An 18,236-nucleotide genomic window follows, 5' to 3' on the forward strand; every position below is an offset into this window, starting at 1 on the left:
CAGGCTGGTGAAGGAGAAATGGAGCACTCTGTTTCTCCTTCACCAATATACTGTGTTTCTGTGCTGTCTGTGGAGGAAAGGGATTAATTTCTTCTATGGCCAGCATGGAAGTCGACAGAGCTAGTGAAGGAGGGAAAAATCTGTCACTCCTTCAGCAACTTGCTCAGCTTCCATACTGGCCATAGAGGAAGGGAAGCCCTTCACTATGGAAGTCAAGTGGGTTTGTGAAGGATGGACATATTGATCTACCCCTCCTTCACTGGCCAGCTCATTTTCCTGGAAGGAATTACATTGTGTGAAATTCTGTTTGCTGATGGTGACTAGGTGAATGGATTAATATATCATCATATTCCCCCCTTTTCTTCAGCCCACTGAAGTCAACTATTCGAGTTGTTTTGGGACAGCATTATTTTAATACAACAACAGATGTTACTCAAGAGTTTGATGTAGAGAAATACATTATGTTTCCTGACTACACAGTGTACAACCCAACTGAAAATGATATTGGTGAGCATTTTTCTTCTTTCTAATTATATGTCAAGAACACAAATTCCATTTCTTTGGTAGAGAATATATTGCATCATCAAGTGTAATGGTAAATCCCGGGGGGGGGGGGGTCATTAAAAAGCAAGGACTGGAAAACTTTTCTTGCCCACACATACATTGCAGAGTGACAGGAGGGGGAGGGAAGGGAGTGTTGTTGCACAAATTAGCAGCTGCTGCTAAATGTGCACTATGCAATTCTGCCACACAATATAGCTGAGAGTTCTGCCCAAAGATAGTGTGGATATTTCTACCAACAGCAGCGGCTACAATTCTGTAGTTGTGCCTGCACTGGAGTTTTTCTTCTGTTACCCTCATGCCTACTCAAAGTCAGTTACAATTACAATTTCTGCTTACAATTATTCCAAAGCAGTTCACTATGCTGCCCTTTATAGCAACTCCAGACAGGAACTGATTACATGGGAAGGACTCCTGTTATTGGCCCCACCCATGTACCCATGTACATCCAGATATTAAATCAGAGATGGGGAGCATGTGACCCTCCAAATGTTGTTGGACTACAACTCCCATCATCCCTCCCAATTGTCTATGCTGGCTAGTACTGATAGGAGTTGCAGTCCAACATCATCTGGGGGGGCACACATTCTCTACCCCTGCCTTAATCATCTCTACCACTATGGGATGAAGTAATGGAAAAGAGGCTTTCTATGCTGCTACTGTAACATAGAAAGGAAACCCGAGTTAGGATAGTAAATGTAGACAGGGTGAATTCAGCCTCAGCATGAATTCAGGTCAGAGCACAGCTTCTGATTTGGGGAAAAAGGCATTTCCAGACATGACACCATCCTCACTACAGGCCCATCCTAAAAATAGATACATGATAAGTGGGCGCAGAACAGTCCTGGCCATCCCCAGATGCGCTACTCCCACCTCCCATATCTGGAAGCTTCTGGCATGCTGAGAGGCAGTGATATCACTGGCCATTTGATGTGCAGATGCAAGAAGGCCTAAGTGTCTCAGGCTGGCCTTGTCTACCCTAAGGTACAGAAGGTCTCCTCTTTTCTACTCTGAGGCTTCAGATGCAGCAAATGGAGAGTTATTTTGCCACCTCCTAAGTGGCCTGAACATCTAGCTACACCACAACGTGCATGCGTAAAGTGGACTGCGGAATTCATCCTGAATACTTGCAGTTCCCTCTGGAGCTGTGGCAGATCAGAATGGATTCATTCCACTTTATGCCCAAGGTTTTGAGAGCAAAACCTAATGGTTCCACCTATCCCTAGTAACACAGTGCTTTTCTTATTCCTGTTAAAAGGTGTTATTTGCTTGGGAAGAGAGATAGGAAAAATGTACCCCAAATCTTGGCTTCATAGGGCTGGTCTACATGCATGGTCATCACTTGCTGACTTTATAATATTAAAATGGCAAAGGTGTCTCCCCTTCATCTGAAGGCTCATGTTTATTATTATGCATTTATTTATTACAGTTTTAAAATGCCTAATAACCCAAGTTCTCTAGGCAGTGTGCAATACATTAAAAACATACAATACCAACAATAAAGACAGCACATAATAAAACCATAATAAAACCAGCAGTAATAAAAGTGCAGTGATCTAAAAGTACTAAAATATAGTGTGATTATGGGTGTGAGATAAAAGAGATCCCTCAGAGGCAGCTGTCTGGTTTCTGTGCATACAGAATAATGCTTTAGATGTATATTTTGAAAGCTGTTCTCTTCCACAGTGTTTTGACAAAAGCTAAGAATCAAGTTCTCAGGAATTCAAAAGAGGAAGAATGTGAAATTCCTTCTTCAAATTTCCCTTCCTCCATGCACCCAGACCATAACAAGTTGTATGAAAATTTATCATCCGCACACAACCTGAAGTCTTCACTTCCACAAAATGAAAAACAGCAGCATTCCTTATACTATGTAATAATATGGCACGGTTTTGTGGAGTCTGTCTTCCATTGTTAGAGTGAAGAATCCCTATTAAGGGACCAATCCTACCAGGAGAGGTGGCCACCTCCAAACGGAGGTGACCGCCTATCCAATACAGGGCAGGAGAAGTGCGGAGGGGATCATCCCCACCGCGCTTCAGTCACCCTGCATTTGTGGCTAGACAGCCGATTTCGGCTGTCTAGCCGCAGGAAAGCAGAGCGGGGGAAGCGGCTGCCAGATGACACGCTGGATGTGTCATACTGGCATTTCTGCCTTACCTGCCCCGGAACGCCCCCAGGAATGCCCCGTTTTCGCCGCTCCACACTCCTCTTCTGAGTGCGGAGCATGGGGCTGTTCTGAGCTGCCTGTGAGGCAGCGCAGGAGGGCGGGAAGGTTGGTTCTCGGGGAACTGACCTTGGAGCACAGGCTCTGAGTTCGGTTCCCGGAAACTAATGTATGCTATGGCTGTCTAGCCACTCCCTAAGAGTGTGTTAAAAGATAATCAACATTGTATCTCCCACCCCTTTCATGTGTGTTTATACCTGCTTAATTTCTCTTGCAGTTTTAGTTAAGCTGAAGAAGGCCAAACAGCGTTGTGCAGTGAAGTCCCAATTTGTTCGACCAATCTGCCTACCAGAAAATGGAATATCCTTTCCAGATGCCAAATGCCAAATTGCAGGATGGGGATTCTTGCGTGAAAGTAAGTTAGACGATGATCAGTTTTATGTGTGCTAGTGAAACTGATCGGAAACATAACCAGATATTCTAAGTGGACATCAGAGTGATCATAGTGAGCTGTGTATGTCACATGTATAGACTTTTTATACAACTGATCAGTAGAGTAATTTCCATGCCCAATTGCACTTCTGTTGTAGGGAGTCGGGAGACACACACATAACCCCTCAATTATCGTAGGGCACAAAAAAACAATCTCAAACAAACAATAAATGCAGGTAACCATGTTAGAAAAAAATCAAAAGCATAATTGTAGGACAATACCTTTACTGGGAATAACCAAAAGGCACAAACTAGGGAACCAGTTTCTAAAATATCCAGGAGGCTTCTTTGTGCTGAATTATAATTTACTGGAACCCCTTTACTGCAATTTATAATGAAGGGTGTGGATTGCAAATGGAGTCTGCAATTCTGTAATGACTTATTAGACAATTACTCCCATTAAACAAAATATAGCTTTCATTTGGATTTTAAAAAAAAATGGGGTGGCAGCAGGAACTTGTCATTAGATCTTATTTTTGAGTATCCTGCGTAGGATTATAATTTATAGTAGCTGCAGTTACGATCTCCCATCCCTTTTTCCAAAGGTAGAGGATTTACTTTGGAGCTTTGGGAAGGAAACTCAAGAACTTTGGGGCCCAGATAGTTTTCTCATCCATCCTTCCAGTAGTTAGAAGAGGGATAGAAAGGGAACGAAAAATACTCCGGGTGAATGACTGTCTATGAAGGTGGTGCCGACGAGAGAGATTTGGATTCTGGGATCACGGGCTATACTTCCTGGAAGATGGGCTGTTGGCTAGGGACGGGTTGCACTTCACAAAGGATGGGAAGAATGTGTTTGGCCACAGCATGAACTTCATCTGGAGGGCTTTAAACGGAATCCTACGGGGAAGGGAGATGTAATGTTGGGGGTAACAATGGACATAGGCGGATGCACTGCAGTGGATATCTGATATGGATCAGAGCACTACAGCTCTGATAGCACCCAAGAATAGTCTTCAGACACATGTAGGATGAAAGCCAGACTATGAAGCACATGGTCTTCGATGTCTATATAGTAATGCCCTGAGTATGGGAAACAAACAGAACGAACTTGAACTCTTAATACAGGAGGGAAATTATGACTTGATAGGTATAACTGAGACTTGGTGGGATGACTCTCATGAGTGGAATACAGCCATTGAAGGATATAACTTCTTCAAAAAGAGCAGGAGGAACAGAAAGGGCGGTGGGGTTTTTCACTGTATGTGAAAAATACATATCTCTGCACAGAAATACAGGAGGAGGAGCTTGGTAGCCCCATCGAGAGCATCTGGATCAAAATAAATGGAGCAAAGAATAAAAGGAACCTGGTGGTCGGAGCCTACTACTGGTCATTCAACCAAGGAGAAGACGAGGATGAAACTTTTGAAAAGCAAATAACCAATGTTTCAAGGAAGCATGATGTAGTAGTAATGGGGGACTTCAATTTCCCCAATATTTGTTGAGAGACAAATTCTGCAAAACATGGCCCCTCCAGGAAATTCCTGACTTGTGTGGCGGATAACTGCCTACACAACTCTACAGAAAGTAGAGGAAGGAACTAGAGGAACAATGGTGAAAGGTAAAAAGTTTATTACTGGAAAATTTGTTCTGAACTCAGAACAATGATAAGTAAGGTCCCATGGCAAGTGACGCTAACGAGAAAAGGAGTCCAAGATGGGTGGGAGCTTTTAAAGAAGGAAATTCTCAAGGCACAATCACAAACAATTCCAACAAGAACAAGTGGAAGACAACAGAAGAAGCCAATGGGGCTTCACAAAAAGCTTGGGGATAACCTGAAAACAAAACGGACACATATAGGAAGTGGAAAGAAGGCCAAGTAACAAAGGAAGAGTACAGACAAGTAGCACAGAATTGCAGGGATGGCATCAAGAAGGCTAAAGCTGAGAACGAGCTGAGGTTAGCGAGGGATGCTAAAAACAACAAAAAGGCTTTCTTCAGCTACGTTCATAGTAAAAGGCAGAGGAAAGAAATGGTGGTTCAGCTATTAAATAAGGATGGCAAAGCGATAACAGATGACAAAGAAAAGGCAGAGGTGCTCAATTCCTACTTTGGCTCAGTCTTCTCCCAAAAGAGGGTCTATGACCCCCCTGGCAAAGGCAAAGTACAGGCTGAAGGGGCAGACATATTGTCAAGGAACACCTAATTACTTTGAATGAGTTCAAATCTCCAGGGCCAGATGAACTGCATCCTAGAGTCATAAAGGAACTGGCAGAAGAACTCTCAGAACCGCTGTCTATTCTCTTTGAGAAATCATGGAGGACGGGGGAAGTGCCGGATGACTGGAGGATGGCTAATGTTGTCCCTATCTTCAAAAAGGGTAAAAAGGAGGAACCTGGGAACTACAGACCAGTCAGTCTGACTTCAAGACGAGGCTGGACAGCCATTTGTCAGGGATGCTCTGACTTGGATTCCTGCATTGAGCAAGGGGTTGGACTCGATGGCCTTACAGGCCCCTTCCAACCCTACTATTCTATGATTCTATGATTCTACTTCTGAATAAGGTTTACATCCAGACTTCAGTTCCCTTGCCTTTCCCTGTCCTCCCTTTTTCTAATCTTCTAATCTTCTGTTTTACACAGTTTTTTTAAAATCAAACCAATGTTATATAAACGTTTTTGCTCAAAGTGGTGCAATATGTACCAGTGCATAACCAATGTACCAGTTCCATCCCTCCCACCCCTTAGAAGCATAGCAATGATGTAATTATTAAAAAACAAACAAACCCAAGACGCCCCCTCTGTCTTTACACAGTCACCCATGCCACTCATTGGTACTCAGCAAATACTACTATTAGCTCTTGCATACTACTGATTAGGGATGTCTGTCATGGGGAAATCTGGCCCTCTTGGGTCCCAACGGATTCCTGCAGCGCCCCCAACTTGGCTTGCATTTGCAAGATGAGCTGGGTGTTTGTTCCCAAAATCCGACACCTTTTTCAGTTTTTATTTTTGTTTTTTGCAGAAAGAGCAATTTGCAGAAAAGGCAGAAATGGCAATTTGGACAAATTACATTATTTCAGCCATAATTTGCAATAAATACAGCTGCTATTTGAGCAAATTATGCAACGTATGGCCCAAATTTGCACAATTTTCTTTACACAAATTTTTTAAAATGGAAATCTGCAAACCGGCCTGATTCAATGCTTATCGAGTTGGGCCAGCTCGCAGGAAAGCGAGCCTAAGTCTGGGGGGGGGGGGCTAAGCTGACTAAAGCTCTTTGAGCTTCACCCCCCAGATGGATTCCTCTGACATCCCTAGTACTGATACAATAGCCCTGCATTATTTCTAGCTGATGAATGTGTAGATCCCTGCAGGATGCCCAGAGTTCAACTCTTTTTGGACCTGAGGAGCTGCCATAGGAGATTCTGATTATTTTTTTGCCTGGTGATTCTGAGGGAGCATAGAAGATTTAAGAGAGGGAAGAGTCTACAGAGAGAGTGAATAGAATGCACCAACTAAAGATAATGGAGGAGAGAACTGCAGCTCAATACTGTGTATGACAGCACTGATCCAACAGCAACTTTGAGGCCAAAGAGTGGTGGCATTCCAGTCCAGGGCTGTTTCAGACAGGCCTGAAATAGAATACCCTCATCACTCACAAGTGGATAACTGATTTATTGAAGTCCAACCCCTCCTATTTTTTGTCTCGTTTTAAGACCATAAATCATATAGTTATATGAATTGTTCCTGTTGGTTCCTTCCCTTTTTCTACCTCCCCATTAAATAAATTCTTGTCAGGAAATATTTCTTATTTTCATTATCATTTTATTCAGTTTTCATCATAGTAGTATTCTTGGTGGCTAGATCATTAACATTAACTATAATGACTTACACAGAACTAGTTACTTTATCCAGAGAGCACAATCCTATGCAAGCTCTCCTGAATATACCATGACATTTCTGTGTAGAGTAGCAGCAGTACTTTATGAGCTTGAATTTAAAAAAAGTAACCCATTTCCTAATTTCTGTTGTTTATTAATCTAGTTCTGAATAGTGTGGCAGGAATGTAAGCAATATTCTCTTCTTCCAGGTGAGGAAATGCCCTTCTATGCGCACAAGTGTACAGATCAGGAATGTGTATATAGTGTAACCAGTTGTACACGGTGTATATTGTGTGAATAACTAGATGAGGATGGATTAACAACCTGTGTATACATGTAATGTGCAAACACCCATAAAGTGAACATACATTCATCAGTTCACACAACTGCCTTCATGTTCATTCAACCTAGGTTTATCTAGTTTATCTAGCATGATCTGTACCCTGGATTGCGTTGGACTGTAATAACTGTGTACAAGTCTGGTATTAACCCATTTAGACAATAGCCTAGTCAGGTGTTTGAAAACCTTAAGCATGGAGAGAAGATGGGGATTTGTGCACTTCCCCTGCCCCCTCCACCCTGACCTCCCCATGTTGATGGGGAAGGTCTAAAGAGAAAGTGTAACTGTGTTTAGCTGAACATGATTACTGTGCTCCACATGATTGGGAACCCTGATTGTTTAGGATTCCGAATTGGAGCACTCTTCAGACTTTGCTCATCAACATGAGGAGACCAGGAAGATGGGATGGGGACTAAATAGGGCTAGATCATGGGGTAGGCAACTTTGGAGGATCTGGGGGCTAATTTTCACTCCCCAGACCCTAGCTGGGGCTGCACACACACACATCACTGAAATCGCCACTGTCACACCGCTGAATTGCTGGTGAATTTTGGCACAGTAGCGACAGATAAGCTGCATTTCCAATTTAAAACAAGGTGCGAGGTGAGATGGAGAAGCCAGGGATTGAACCTGGGACTTCTTGCATGCAAAGCACGTGCTCTGCTACTGAGCTACAGCACTTGTGCTGCGCTCCTACTTTCAGAAAGCTAACCTGAGGCCCTGGTCCTTCCATTTCTCCCACCTGTGCATTCCATGCACTCACCCCCCTTCCCTGAGGGAAGTTCGGGAAGTCTAAAGTAGAACATGGGTGCCAGCATGTTAATAGCTCGACATATGATATTTTTATAGTAATTGAGGCTTATAATGGAAGACATTTTTTGCTAGTCACCTTAACTAAATTATTTAATTAATTATTTTCTATATGATTCCATTTCAACAGATTCATCCAGCTACTCTAGTGTACTGCAAGAAGCATTAATTCCAATCATCCCTGATTACAAGTGTCAAAACTCTGAAGTTTATGGAGCTGAAATTAGTGAAAATATGTTCTGTGCTGGTTACCTTGATGGCAAATCAGATGCCTGCCAGGTAATATAATTGAGTTTCTGCCTAAACTGGATTTATATGAGAGTGAGTGAATGAGCAAGTCTGTAAGAAATCTCTTCTTGATCATCCCAGAGTGCAGGACACGGAATAATGGGCTCAAGTTACAGGAAGCCAGATTCCGACTGAACATCAGGAAAAACTTCCTGAGTGTCAGAGCAATACGGCAATGGAACCAATTACCTGGGGAGGTGGTGGGCTCTCCCACACTGGAGGCCTTCAAGACGAGGCTGGACAGCCATTTGTCAGGGATGCTCTGACTTGGATTCCTGCATTGAGCAGGGGGTTGGACTCGATGGCCTTGTAGGCCCCTTCCAACCCTACTATTCTATGATTCTATGATTCTATGCTGTGATAATGAAATGGTTTAGTGTTAATAGCTGTTCATTATATCTACATATTCTAGCCTAATTTGCTTTCATTTGGATTTTCTCAAATACAAGCTCTGATTGATGTTATACACAGGGACGCCGTTATAGAAGGGCCTACCTGGACATGGGCCCAGGATCTTTTGAGCTGTGCCCCAGATCTTTTGAGCTGTCCTAATTGCCTTTTTTTTTTTTTTGGTTACATTTTCCCATTGACTTGCATTGGAAAACAAAAACAGCTTTCTTCTTCCCTCCCCTATCCTGTTCTTTCTTCCTTCTTTATTCCATTCAGAGCATATCTTGGGGAATTCTTAAAGAGAATTCTCTTTGGTGGGCAAGAAAAGTTCTGAACTGTAATTGACTTTATACAAACAGAAAGAGGGTTGTTTTTTCTCCTTCTCCTCACTCAAGTCTTTGAGAAGAGTGGGTTCACATGGTTGCAGAGAAACAAATCTGGGTCTGTTTTGTTTGTCTTTTGCCATTATCCAACAATAGGAAGGGCTGTAGCTCAGTGGCAGAGCGCATGCTTGGTATGCAGAAGGTCCCGGGTTCAGTCCCAAAGAATCCTGCCTGAAACTTTGTTGAGCCACTGCTGCCAGTCAGTGTCAACAATTCTGGGCTAGATGGACCCAGGGTCTGACTCAGTACAAGGCAGTTTCCTATGTTCCTATGAACAGAAAGCTTTAATTAAAAAAACAAAACAAAAGGAGTTTGGGGGTTGTTTTTTAAGTGGAGGGGAGATAAATATTGCTAATTTATGCAATCCTATGTATGCCTACTCAGAAGCCCCGTTATGTTTAATGAGGCTTACATAGGATTCCAGCACAAGTTACTTTTGCAGGGAGGTTTGCACCTTGATGTTCTGGACGTTTACTCAGAAATAAGTCCTGAGTTGTGAGCATGGTACTGCAGGCTTAATACAGTGCCTACCCAATTCCATCTAATGAATTGACTACCCTTTCAGCTCAGTCCTATGCATGTTTTGTCATTTGTATATGTATTTTTTTCATTTTGCATAAACTCTAGCTTCAGTGGTGAGGGAAAGGTACTTACTACATGCTCAGGGTTTCTCCATAACTTAGCCCTAGTTTTGGCTGAATCCTAGTGAAGTCTTGGCACAAATGAAGTTATGGAGAGGAAGATACAATGAGAGCTTGTGCATAACAATGGGGAGGTAGAGAGGAGTTGCACAAAACAAGACATCTGTTTTGATGAAGAGTTGCTGGAGGATGGTAGGATGAGGAGGGATGGTTGCATGGAGGGGAATAGAATTGGTAGAGGGAGAGTATAAGTGCTCAGTGGTAAAAGAAAAGCATTCTGCACATGCTCAGAGGCACTCTATATTAAAGAACATAACAAGTGCCGGGCAGCATCAGACCCATTTAGTCCAGCATTCTGTTCACACAGTGGCTAACCAGATGCCCATAGGAAACCCACAAGCAGGACATGAGTGGAATAGCACCTTTCCAACTCCTGCTAACGTTGGTGAAATGTAAATAAATTCTTGTAATTCTAAATTTGCATGCATGTATATCCATCAGAAATTTTGCAGGTTTCTTGCCTGGGGGAAACCTCTAATGACTTGTGCATTTTCATACAAATTTATCCAAAAACTATTGGGGAAGGGGTGAATGGAAGGGAAAGCAAATCACTCTCTCCCCCAAACTGGAGGACTCCCCTTCAACATGCACTGCTGCACCTATCCTTCTGAAACTTTGCTGGTTTCTTACTTAGGGACAACTCTAGACTGTCCACAAGGAACACAGGGAGATAGGTATGTCCTCTTTTGGAGAACTCAAAATGTCAAGGCCACCCTTTCACAAAAACGCTTGTGGTTAGCATTCTGAAATGTGGCAGACATGATCTCCTCTGACAGGGCCGTGAATCCTGAAATTTTTATCTAATTCTTCCAAGCAATAAAAATTCTATTGGCAGTTCCCCTTAAAAGAAAATCAAAATATAAACCATGCCCCTGTTTTTCTGACATTGGACAGGTGTAATCCCCTTCTAGGGGGCTACTATGCCTGAAATTGTCATCCAGTTCTGACCAAGAGAAAAAAGTTACAGATTTTTTTTTTCTAATTTCCCATGGTAGTCAACAGGAAGCATAAAGACTCATTTTTCCAAACATGACTCAGGTTTGGTGCTAAGCTGAAGTGTTCCAACGACAGATTGGCCAGAGCAGAAGCAGGATGTTTTCCAAAACACTGAATCGGGGTCTGAGTTGAAGTGGGTTGGGGGGGTCAGTGCACACATATGTATGTATATATGTATGTAATCTATACACATACCACACACACACATTAAACGTGCACTTAGACTTGTGTGTGTGTGTGTCTATATGCAAACTTGTGCTATGGGCCTGTGCCCCGGATCTTTTAAGAACCTAGCAACACCCCTGGTTATACAGATGAATTACTTTAGACCTGAACTCTCCAATATGGTACCTGTGGACACTGCTATTAGCACCTGCGAGGCTCCATGCCCTTCCTGATGTGTATTTTATGTTTCAAGACTTTAATTTTAAAAATTAATTAGCTAAGAATCTGGCATGCTGCAAACTGAAGTGCCACCCTCAAGCACCATCTTTATTTCCCAGAATACATCAGGGAACTATGTGGGCCCCAGAGGCATTTTTAAAAGTTGTTTAAATGTTAAGCTTTGAGATATTTCTGAGAAAATATCTAGGGTTCAAATAAAATTAGGAGAGCATAAGAAAGGAATTAATACTTTAAAAACAGAATAATTTTCAGGATAATTTAAAACAAGCACAGAAGGAAATCCTTGAAATAAGAATGGAGTCTGCTAAATATAAAGCTGAAGTAGAAAGATTAGAAGATAAAATAATGGAAATCCAAAATAAATTTAGAGTTCAAAAGCTTAAAGTTCAGGGTATTCCTGAATTACTGGAAATAAATGATGTGGTAGAATTTATGGAGCAGCTTTTTAAAGAATTTTTGGGATTTGATCAAACTGCTGCAGTGGGTATTGAAAATGCAATTCGGATTAGGTATACAGCTGCTAAAAAAAATAAAAAATTAACCCAGGAATATATGAATAATTTTCCTTTCACTACAGATAAAGGATGTAATGTCTAGAATTTGGAAGGGTGGCAAGTTGGAAATAGGGGGAAACGAGATATTAATACTGAAGGATATTCATCCAGAAACATTGGCTAAAAGATGTAAATTTCATTTTTTAACTAAAAAAATTAAGACAAAGGAATATTTATTACAGTTGGGGCTCACCTTTTCAATTAAATGTTTTTGTTAAAAGTGGATAGTAATAAGGCCAATTCAGGAGGCCCAACAACTGGCTGGGATTGTGAAATAAGCTGCAAGTGCTGAAAAAGGAGGGGGAAAGAATTAAAGTCGATCTACATTTTCCCATTCCCTACCCCCAACTTTAAAAAAGTTATTTATTAAGATTGAGAAATTGAAAGTTCTTTCATTAAATATTAGGGGACTGAACTCCCCTAATAAGAGATATAAATACTCAAGATGGTTGAGAAAAGAGGGAGCAGGTTTTTATTATCTCCAAGAAATGGGAAGATAAATGTTTGAAAGCTTAAATTTAAATCCCAGTTTAAATTGGGAGACGTTTACATGGCTTCCAATGAGAATAAAAAACAAGGTATTGCAATCTTGGCCAGTAATAAACTTTTTACCTTTCACAATTCCCCATTAGTGGTGTGTGGGTTTCACCTGTACCACCACCACATCAATAAGGCAAGAGTCCTGTACTAATGTGATCCTCCTGTGTGCCAAGTCTACATATTAGACATTTTATCCAGCAATATGACTCCAAACAATACCAGCACAACTGCAATTCGGAAAATTAAGATTATTACAATGGGATTTAACATCGATTTGAATATACCACTTTGACCAGCCAAAGAGTGACCTTCACCAGTTTCATTCTCCTGAAGAGGCAATAACTGCTGCCAATTTGGGAATGGCTCTAGAATTTTGTTGGATTTTTATTTGGGAAAATATACCTAGTTTCATGACAGTGATGAGGGTTTTCTGGAACTCCAAGTGAGAAAGAAGATGGTAGATAGTAGAAAGATCTAAACCTAAAGATACAGGGTATCATCCTTGTAAAGAAGGGAGAAAAGTTTCATGTGTTGGACTGTCCAAACAGGGATTACATACTTAAAATCACATCCTATAAATTACAAAAACACCTGTTCAAAAAGAGAATCACAGTGTCTACCATATCTGCATTGATTACAATCAATTCTCATCTAGTTCATGCACATCCTTTACCTGTATATACAACTGCAGAACCATTCTCAGCATCAATTTAAAAATGCATTTAGAATCACTGAGGATTTGGAGAGAGAAGCACAGATGATATTCTCTCCCATTTACATAATTGCATATATATCCCATGTCTCCATGTTTGTCACATCCCTCAGTGGTAATTGTTTTCCATGTGTTGTGTTCCAAGTATGCCCATTTATTGTCATCTCCAGTGTCAAGATTCCCTTCAGTGCCCAAACATACACAGATGAGAAGCGTCTGTCTACAGCTTTTAGTCTATTACTTCACAGGGTCATACAGATGCACATTCTCAGAGAAACTCTCTGTCTACAAAGGGATGCCTTCAGGGGATCCAAATGGAATTTAGGAGAGTTGCCTGCTGTTTGAAGAGGGAGGCGGTCTTGCTAGCCTAACTTAAGGGCAGGAGGTCCCTCTCTTGTCGTGAAGCCTCAAAGCACAGCCTCTCATGCAAGGTCAATCGGGTAGACCCTCTAAGTTCCGCCCTTGCCTTCTCTCTTTGCTCTGCTCCTGTGCCTGGCATCTATTAGGTCAACCTCCTGTTTGCTGCCTCTCATGGGGGTGGGGTGGGTGAGGAAGGACCCTCAAGCTCAGCCATCTGTACATCTGTAACCTGAGAAGCAGGCCTACTCATATCTGGACTATCCTGGGAAAACACCTCCCCCATGTCTGATGGGGGATTCCTTCAGAATCTGAACTGCTGCCCTACTCCCTGCACTCAGAAACACCCCTGAATTCCCAGGAACATTCGCCTGGCCCATACCCCTCCCAGTCCACCAAGTATTGCAGTTGCCCCTGGAAAAGGCACGAGTCCAGTCTGTCAGCGACTTCAAACTCCTCCCCACTTGAGGTAAATCATGAAAAAAATAAAGACCACCTAATTTGATGCTGATTTAGGGCCCAGGCTGTCTGGAGTTGTTCCAGGTTACGATGGTCAGTTCTCACTTCAACTGGGTGCTGTTGAAAAGATGTTGCCACGTCTATAAGGCTGACTTTATGGCTAACAGTTCTTTCTCCTATATGGTATAATTCCACTCGGACACACCTTCCGAGTGAAGATGCCTTCCACTGAAATAATATAACCTAGGTGGTCCAAGGATGTCAAATCAAAAGCACATTTCTCCAGCTTAACAAAGAGACGGTGCTCCCGGAGGCGCTGTAGGACAGCTTTCACATGTTGTTGAAGTGAGTGGGGGTCCGAAGAAAATATAAGTAAATCATCCAGTTAAATGATAAGAAAAGTGTTTTCAAATATAATCCTGGAAGATGTCATTCAAAAAACACAAAAACATAGAGGGAGGTGACGCCAGGCCAAATGGCATGACTAAGTATTCATACAATCCATAATGGCATGAGAAACTGGTTTTCCACTCATCCCCCTCTTGGATGCGAATCAGATTATAGGCACCATGCAGGTCCAATTTAGTGAAAATCTTGGCTTGCCCCAAGTGCTCCAGCATCTCAGGGATTAGGGGGAGGGGGTATTTGTCAGGGATAGTAATGGCATTGAGGTTCCTGTAGTCTTGGGTGGGATGGAGCTCCCCTGATTTCTTCTTCATGAACGTAGTTGGAGCGCTGGCAGGGGAGGTGGAGGGGTGAATAAAACCGCACTGCAAGTTAGTGTCCAAAAACTCCTGCAGAGCTCAGAGTACAGTCACCCAGCTGGGATGGTAACCTGGGATCAGGTCAATGGTGCAATCATAGGGGTAGTGGTGGTGCAGTCGGTCAGTTTTCTTCTTGTTGAAAACATCTCGGAAAGCTGCATATTTTTCTTGTAGGTTCACTAGAGCAGAAAAGCTGCTTGGGGAAGACGAGGAGGGAGAGGAAAGGGTTAAAGCCTGAGCTGGGGCCATGCTAGCTCCCGGGAAACAATGCTGTTGACAGTAGGAGGAGGAAAAGTGCACTTGATGAAGCTGCCAAGAAATCTGAGGATTGTGTTTAGAGAGCCAGGAAATGCCCAGCACAATTGGGTATTGGGGCACCTTGGCCAGGTGAAATTTGCACGACATGCCCCTGGGAATGTAGGGTGACTGGAGTTGTAATCTAAGTAACCGCTCCAGAAGAGAGAGGTGCCCGTCGATAGTCTGTACTTTCAATGGGGCGGGCAGGAGCAGAGCAGAAATGTTGCATTGATGAGCAAACGTTTCATCCATAAAACTGGTAGTAGCCCCAAAGTCCACCAGCGCCATGACATGCCCCCCTTTGAGAAGAATGGAGGTGCACAGGAAGCAGCAGATGGGACTGGCCTAGTGTCCCATCTAGTGTCCCATCTCATGCCCCAAGCATGAGGTGGCCAAGCACCTCATGCTTGGGGAGCATGAGGTGGTGAAGGAGGTGGGGCTGGTGGTCGGGACCAGCAGAATCTGGCAAAGTGACCTTTCTTTCCACACCTGAAGCACCGCTGTTCAGTGCGCCACCGTTCCAGTACTTCCGGCAACAGCATGGATCGGGTTGCTCCTAGTTGCATAGGGGTCTCCTCTGCCCCTGTGGCAGGGTTGCAGGGAGGAGGGGGCAGCGGCCACACGGGAATGGGAGGAGGGAAATCCCAGCTAGCAGAGCTCTTCTTGGCTTGCCGGCGCCCTTCCAGCCGACTGTTGATTCCACTGTAAATCCTGCATCAGCAAGCGAAAACTAGTAGCATAATCTGAAACAGAGTCCTTGCCTTGAGGTGGTGGATATCCCAGGTAGTTGTCTCCGCACGAAGGGGATCACCAAACCCCACACAGATCACATTCATGAAACCCTGGTAGTCCGCCAGCAGGGGGTCATTAGCAAGGAGAAGTGCTGAAGCCCATTTAGCCACCACATCTGAAAGCAGGTTAATGATAAACCCCACACGAATTTGGTCTGTCTGGAAATCCTCCGGCCGGAGGTGCATATACAGTTCTGATTAGGCATGGAAAATTTGAAACAGTCCTTTCTCTCCAGCAAATTCCTCCATCAGTGCTACTGGACATTTCCATTGGGGAGGGATTGATGGAGCAGGTAGAGCGGGTTGAGCGGCTGCCTGCAAGGCTTGAACAGCACCCATCAAGTGATTGACCTGATCGTGAAGAGCCTGGTTATCCTGCGTCGATGTGTTCAAAGCCTGTTCCATGGTGCCACCTGAGAGTGTGGTCAACGAAGGAGACTGATGAAGAGAGGAGAGGGAAAAAAAGAGGACAGCAAGCAAGTTGTCAAGATTCCCTTAGCCTCCACTTCAGTTCAAATGCCCAAACATATACAGAAGAGAGGCTTTAGTCTACAGCTTTTAATCTATTACTTCACAGGGTCATAAAGATGCACATTCTCAGAGAAACTCTCTGTCTACAAAGGGATGCCTTCAGGGGATCCAAATGGAATTTATGAGAGTTGCCCGCCATTTGAAGAGGGAGGTGGCCCTCGCTAGCCTTAGATCTTAACCTGTACATTGTTTCCATTCTAAGTTCCTCTCCTGGCCAGTTACTCATTTTCTCATCCCTAGTTATCCCTTTCTTATTTTATTTTATCACTGTTCTGTCTGGGGTGTTGTGGGACTGCAACTGCAGTCATCTGTGCGTGTGCGTGTGCTTTACATTGCATTGCATTGTATCACACACATAGAGTGCTGATCTCATCATTTGCTGTTTGTTGCTTATTTTCCTATAAGAGCACAATTGGGGGTGTACGAAACGCCACTTACCTGGCTCTGCTGGGCTTTGCGGGGGGGGGGGAGGCGATCTGGTCCTCCCTCTAGAATCCTCGATGGGGGGGAGGCGATCTAGTCCTCCCCCCCCCGGAATCCTGCCCGGCCGGCTCCACTCTGCAGCCAGTCCGCGGATCCTCGGTCCGCAGACCGAGGGGTCTCCATCTGCTGTCGGGCTGCTGTGGACGCAAATGGCGTCCTGTGTAGGGGATGCCATTTGTGTCCCTATGCTAGGCTGTGATAGGCTACGTATATATATACATAGCCTATCATGGCTAAAGCAGGGACACAAATGGCATCCCCTACGCCATTTGCGCCCCTGCTTTAGCCATGATAGGCTATGTAAATATTTATGTAGCCTATCACGGCTAAAGCAGGGATGCAAATGACGGCTGCTACAACGGCTGCCATTTGCGGCCGCAGCAGCCCGGAAGACGACCTGGAGCTGCCGCCGGAACCACTGCCGCCACCGGAGCTGCCGCCAGGTAGGTCCATTCCGGGAATTTCAGGGGGTGGCGGGGGGGGGGGTAAAGAATCCAGCCTCACTGGAGTCTGTGGCAGAATTCTCCAACATCCCTAAGCACAACACATAACAGTTAAAGTTTTAATTAATATCTATCATTATATTACACATTATTATTATCCTGTAGTTTGCTTTCCAATCAAGGTTTTTTTATTTAGTTCTTCAGATTCTTCTTCCTTGTTAAATTCCATTTTTAATTATTCTAATTTCTATTTCCTTGGGACTGTAATTGTGTGTCTTCACCTGCATGCATGGCATTACAGACATACAGTGCTGATCCCATCACTTACTATTTGTTGTTTATTCTTCCTAAGAAAGTTCACAAATCAACACATAGTTATAATTAATTAAGGAGGCATGGGAGTGCCCTTTAGTAAAGGTGGGCAGCAAAATAAGGTTCCGCCATTATATGCCTCAAAATTCTACTGCTGATAAAAATCACACCTGTTGAGCTAATAATTTGACACTTGACATCAGGATCTACCTGATTCTACAGTTGTGCAAGATACAAATTGCCACAAGTGCATCGGGTTAAAAAGTGCTGAAAATTGAAGCATTTGTACTTTTGACTCCAAGCTGTGACTCAGCATATCATATATTTCTTTCAAATTCTGGAGAAATCTACTGATGTACTTCATTCGGTTTTTTGAGGAGATGTGCCTTTCATTGCTTTGGTGATGTTCTGAGGAGCAATTCAAAAGTTATTAAGGGTTTTCTGCCACATGAAAGCCTATGGCAACAACTGCGAGCAAAGTTATGTCAGGCATGCTCAGTTTCACTCTGAAGCTAGAATGCTGCCAGTACTGTTTTGAGAGTAATCCCAGTGTTCCTGTAAACATTCTGCAGTGGGGGAGGGGTAGCAGGAAACTGTCAACTGGGAAATGATCCCTTAGAAGGGACCCACTTCTCAG

At 43.4% G+C, this 18,236-nt stretch overlaps 1 protein-coding gene across 1 annotated transcript in view; it reads left to right on the forward strand.

Moving 5' to 3' along the window:
• The window catches only part of HGFAC (HGF activator), a 90,191-nt gene that overhangs the window by 57,266 nt on the left and 14,689 nt on the right, over positions 1 to 18,236 (forward strand). Inside the window, exons 8-10 of the mRNA XM_084859885.1 lie at positions 368 to 507; positions 3,006 to 3,143; positions 8,324 to 8,472. Coding sequence (XP_084716011.1) covers positions 368 to 507; positions 3,006 to 3,143; positions 8,324 to 8,472 — 427 coding nt within the window. The remainder of the gene's footprint in view (positions 1 to 367; positions 508 to 3,005; positions 3,144 to 8,323; positions 8,473 to 18,236) is intronic.

The sequence above is a fragment of the Heloderma suspectum genome, chromosome 5 (assembly GCF_057233095.1).
Source record: "Heloderma suspectum isolate Gila_16-S chromosome 5, 16-S_ref, whole genome shotgun sequence".
NCBI lineage: Eukaryota > Metazoa > Chordata > Lepidosauria > Squamata > Helodermatidae > Heloderma > Heloderma suspectum.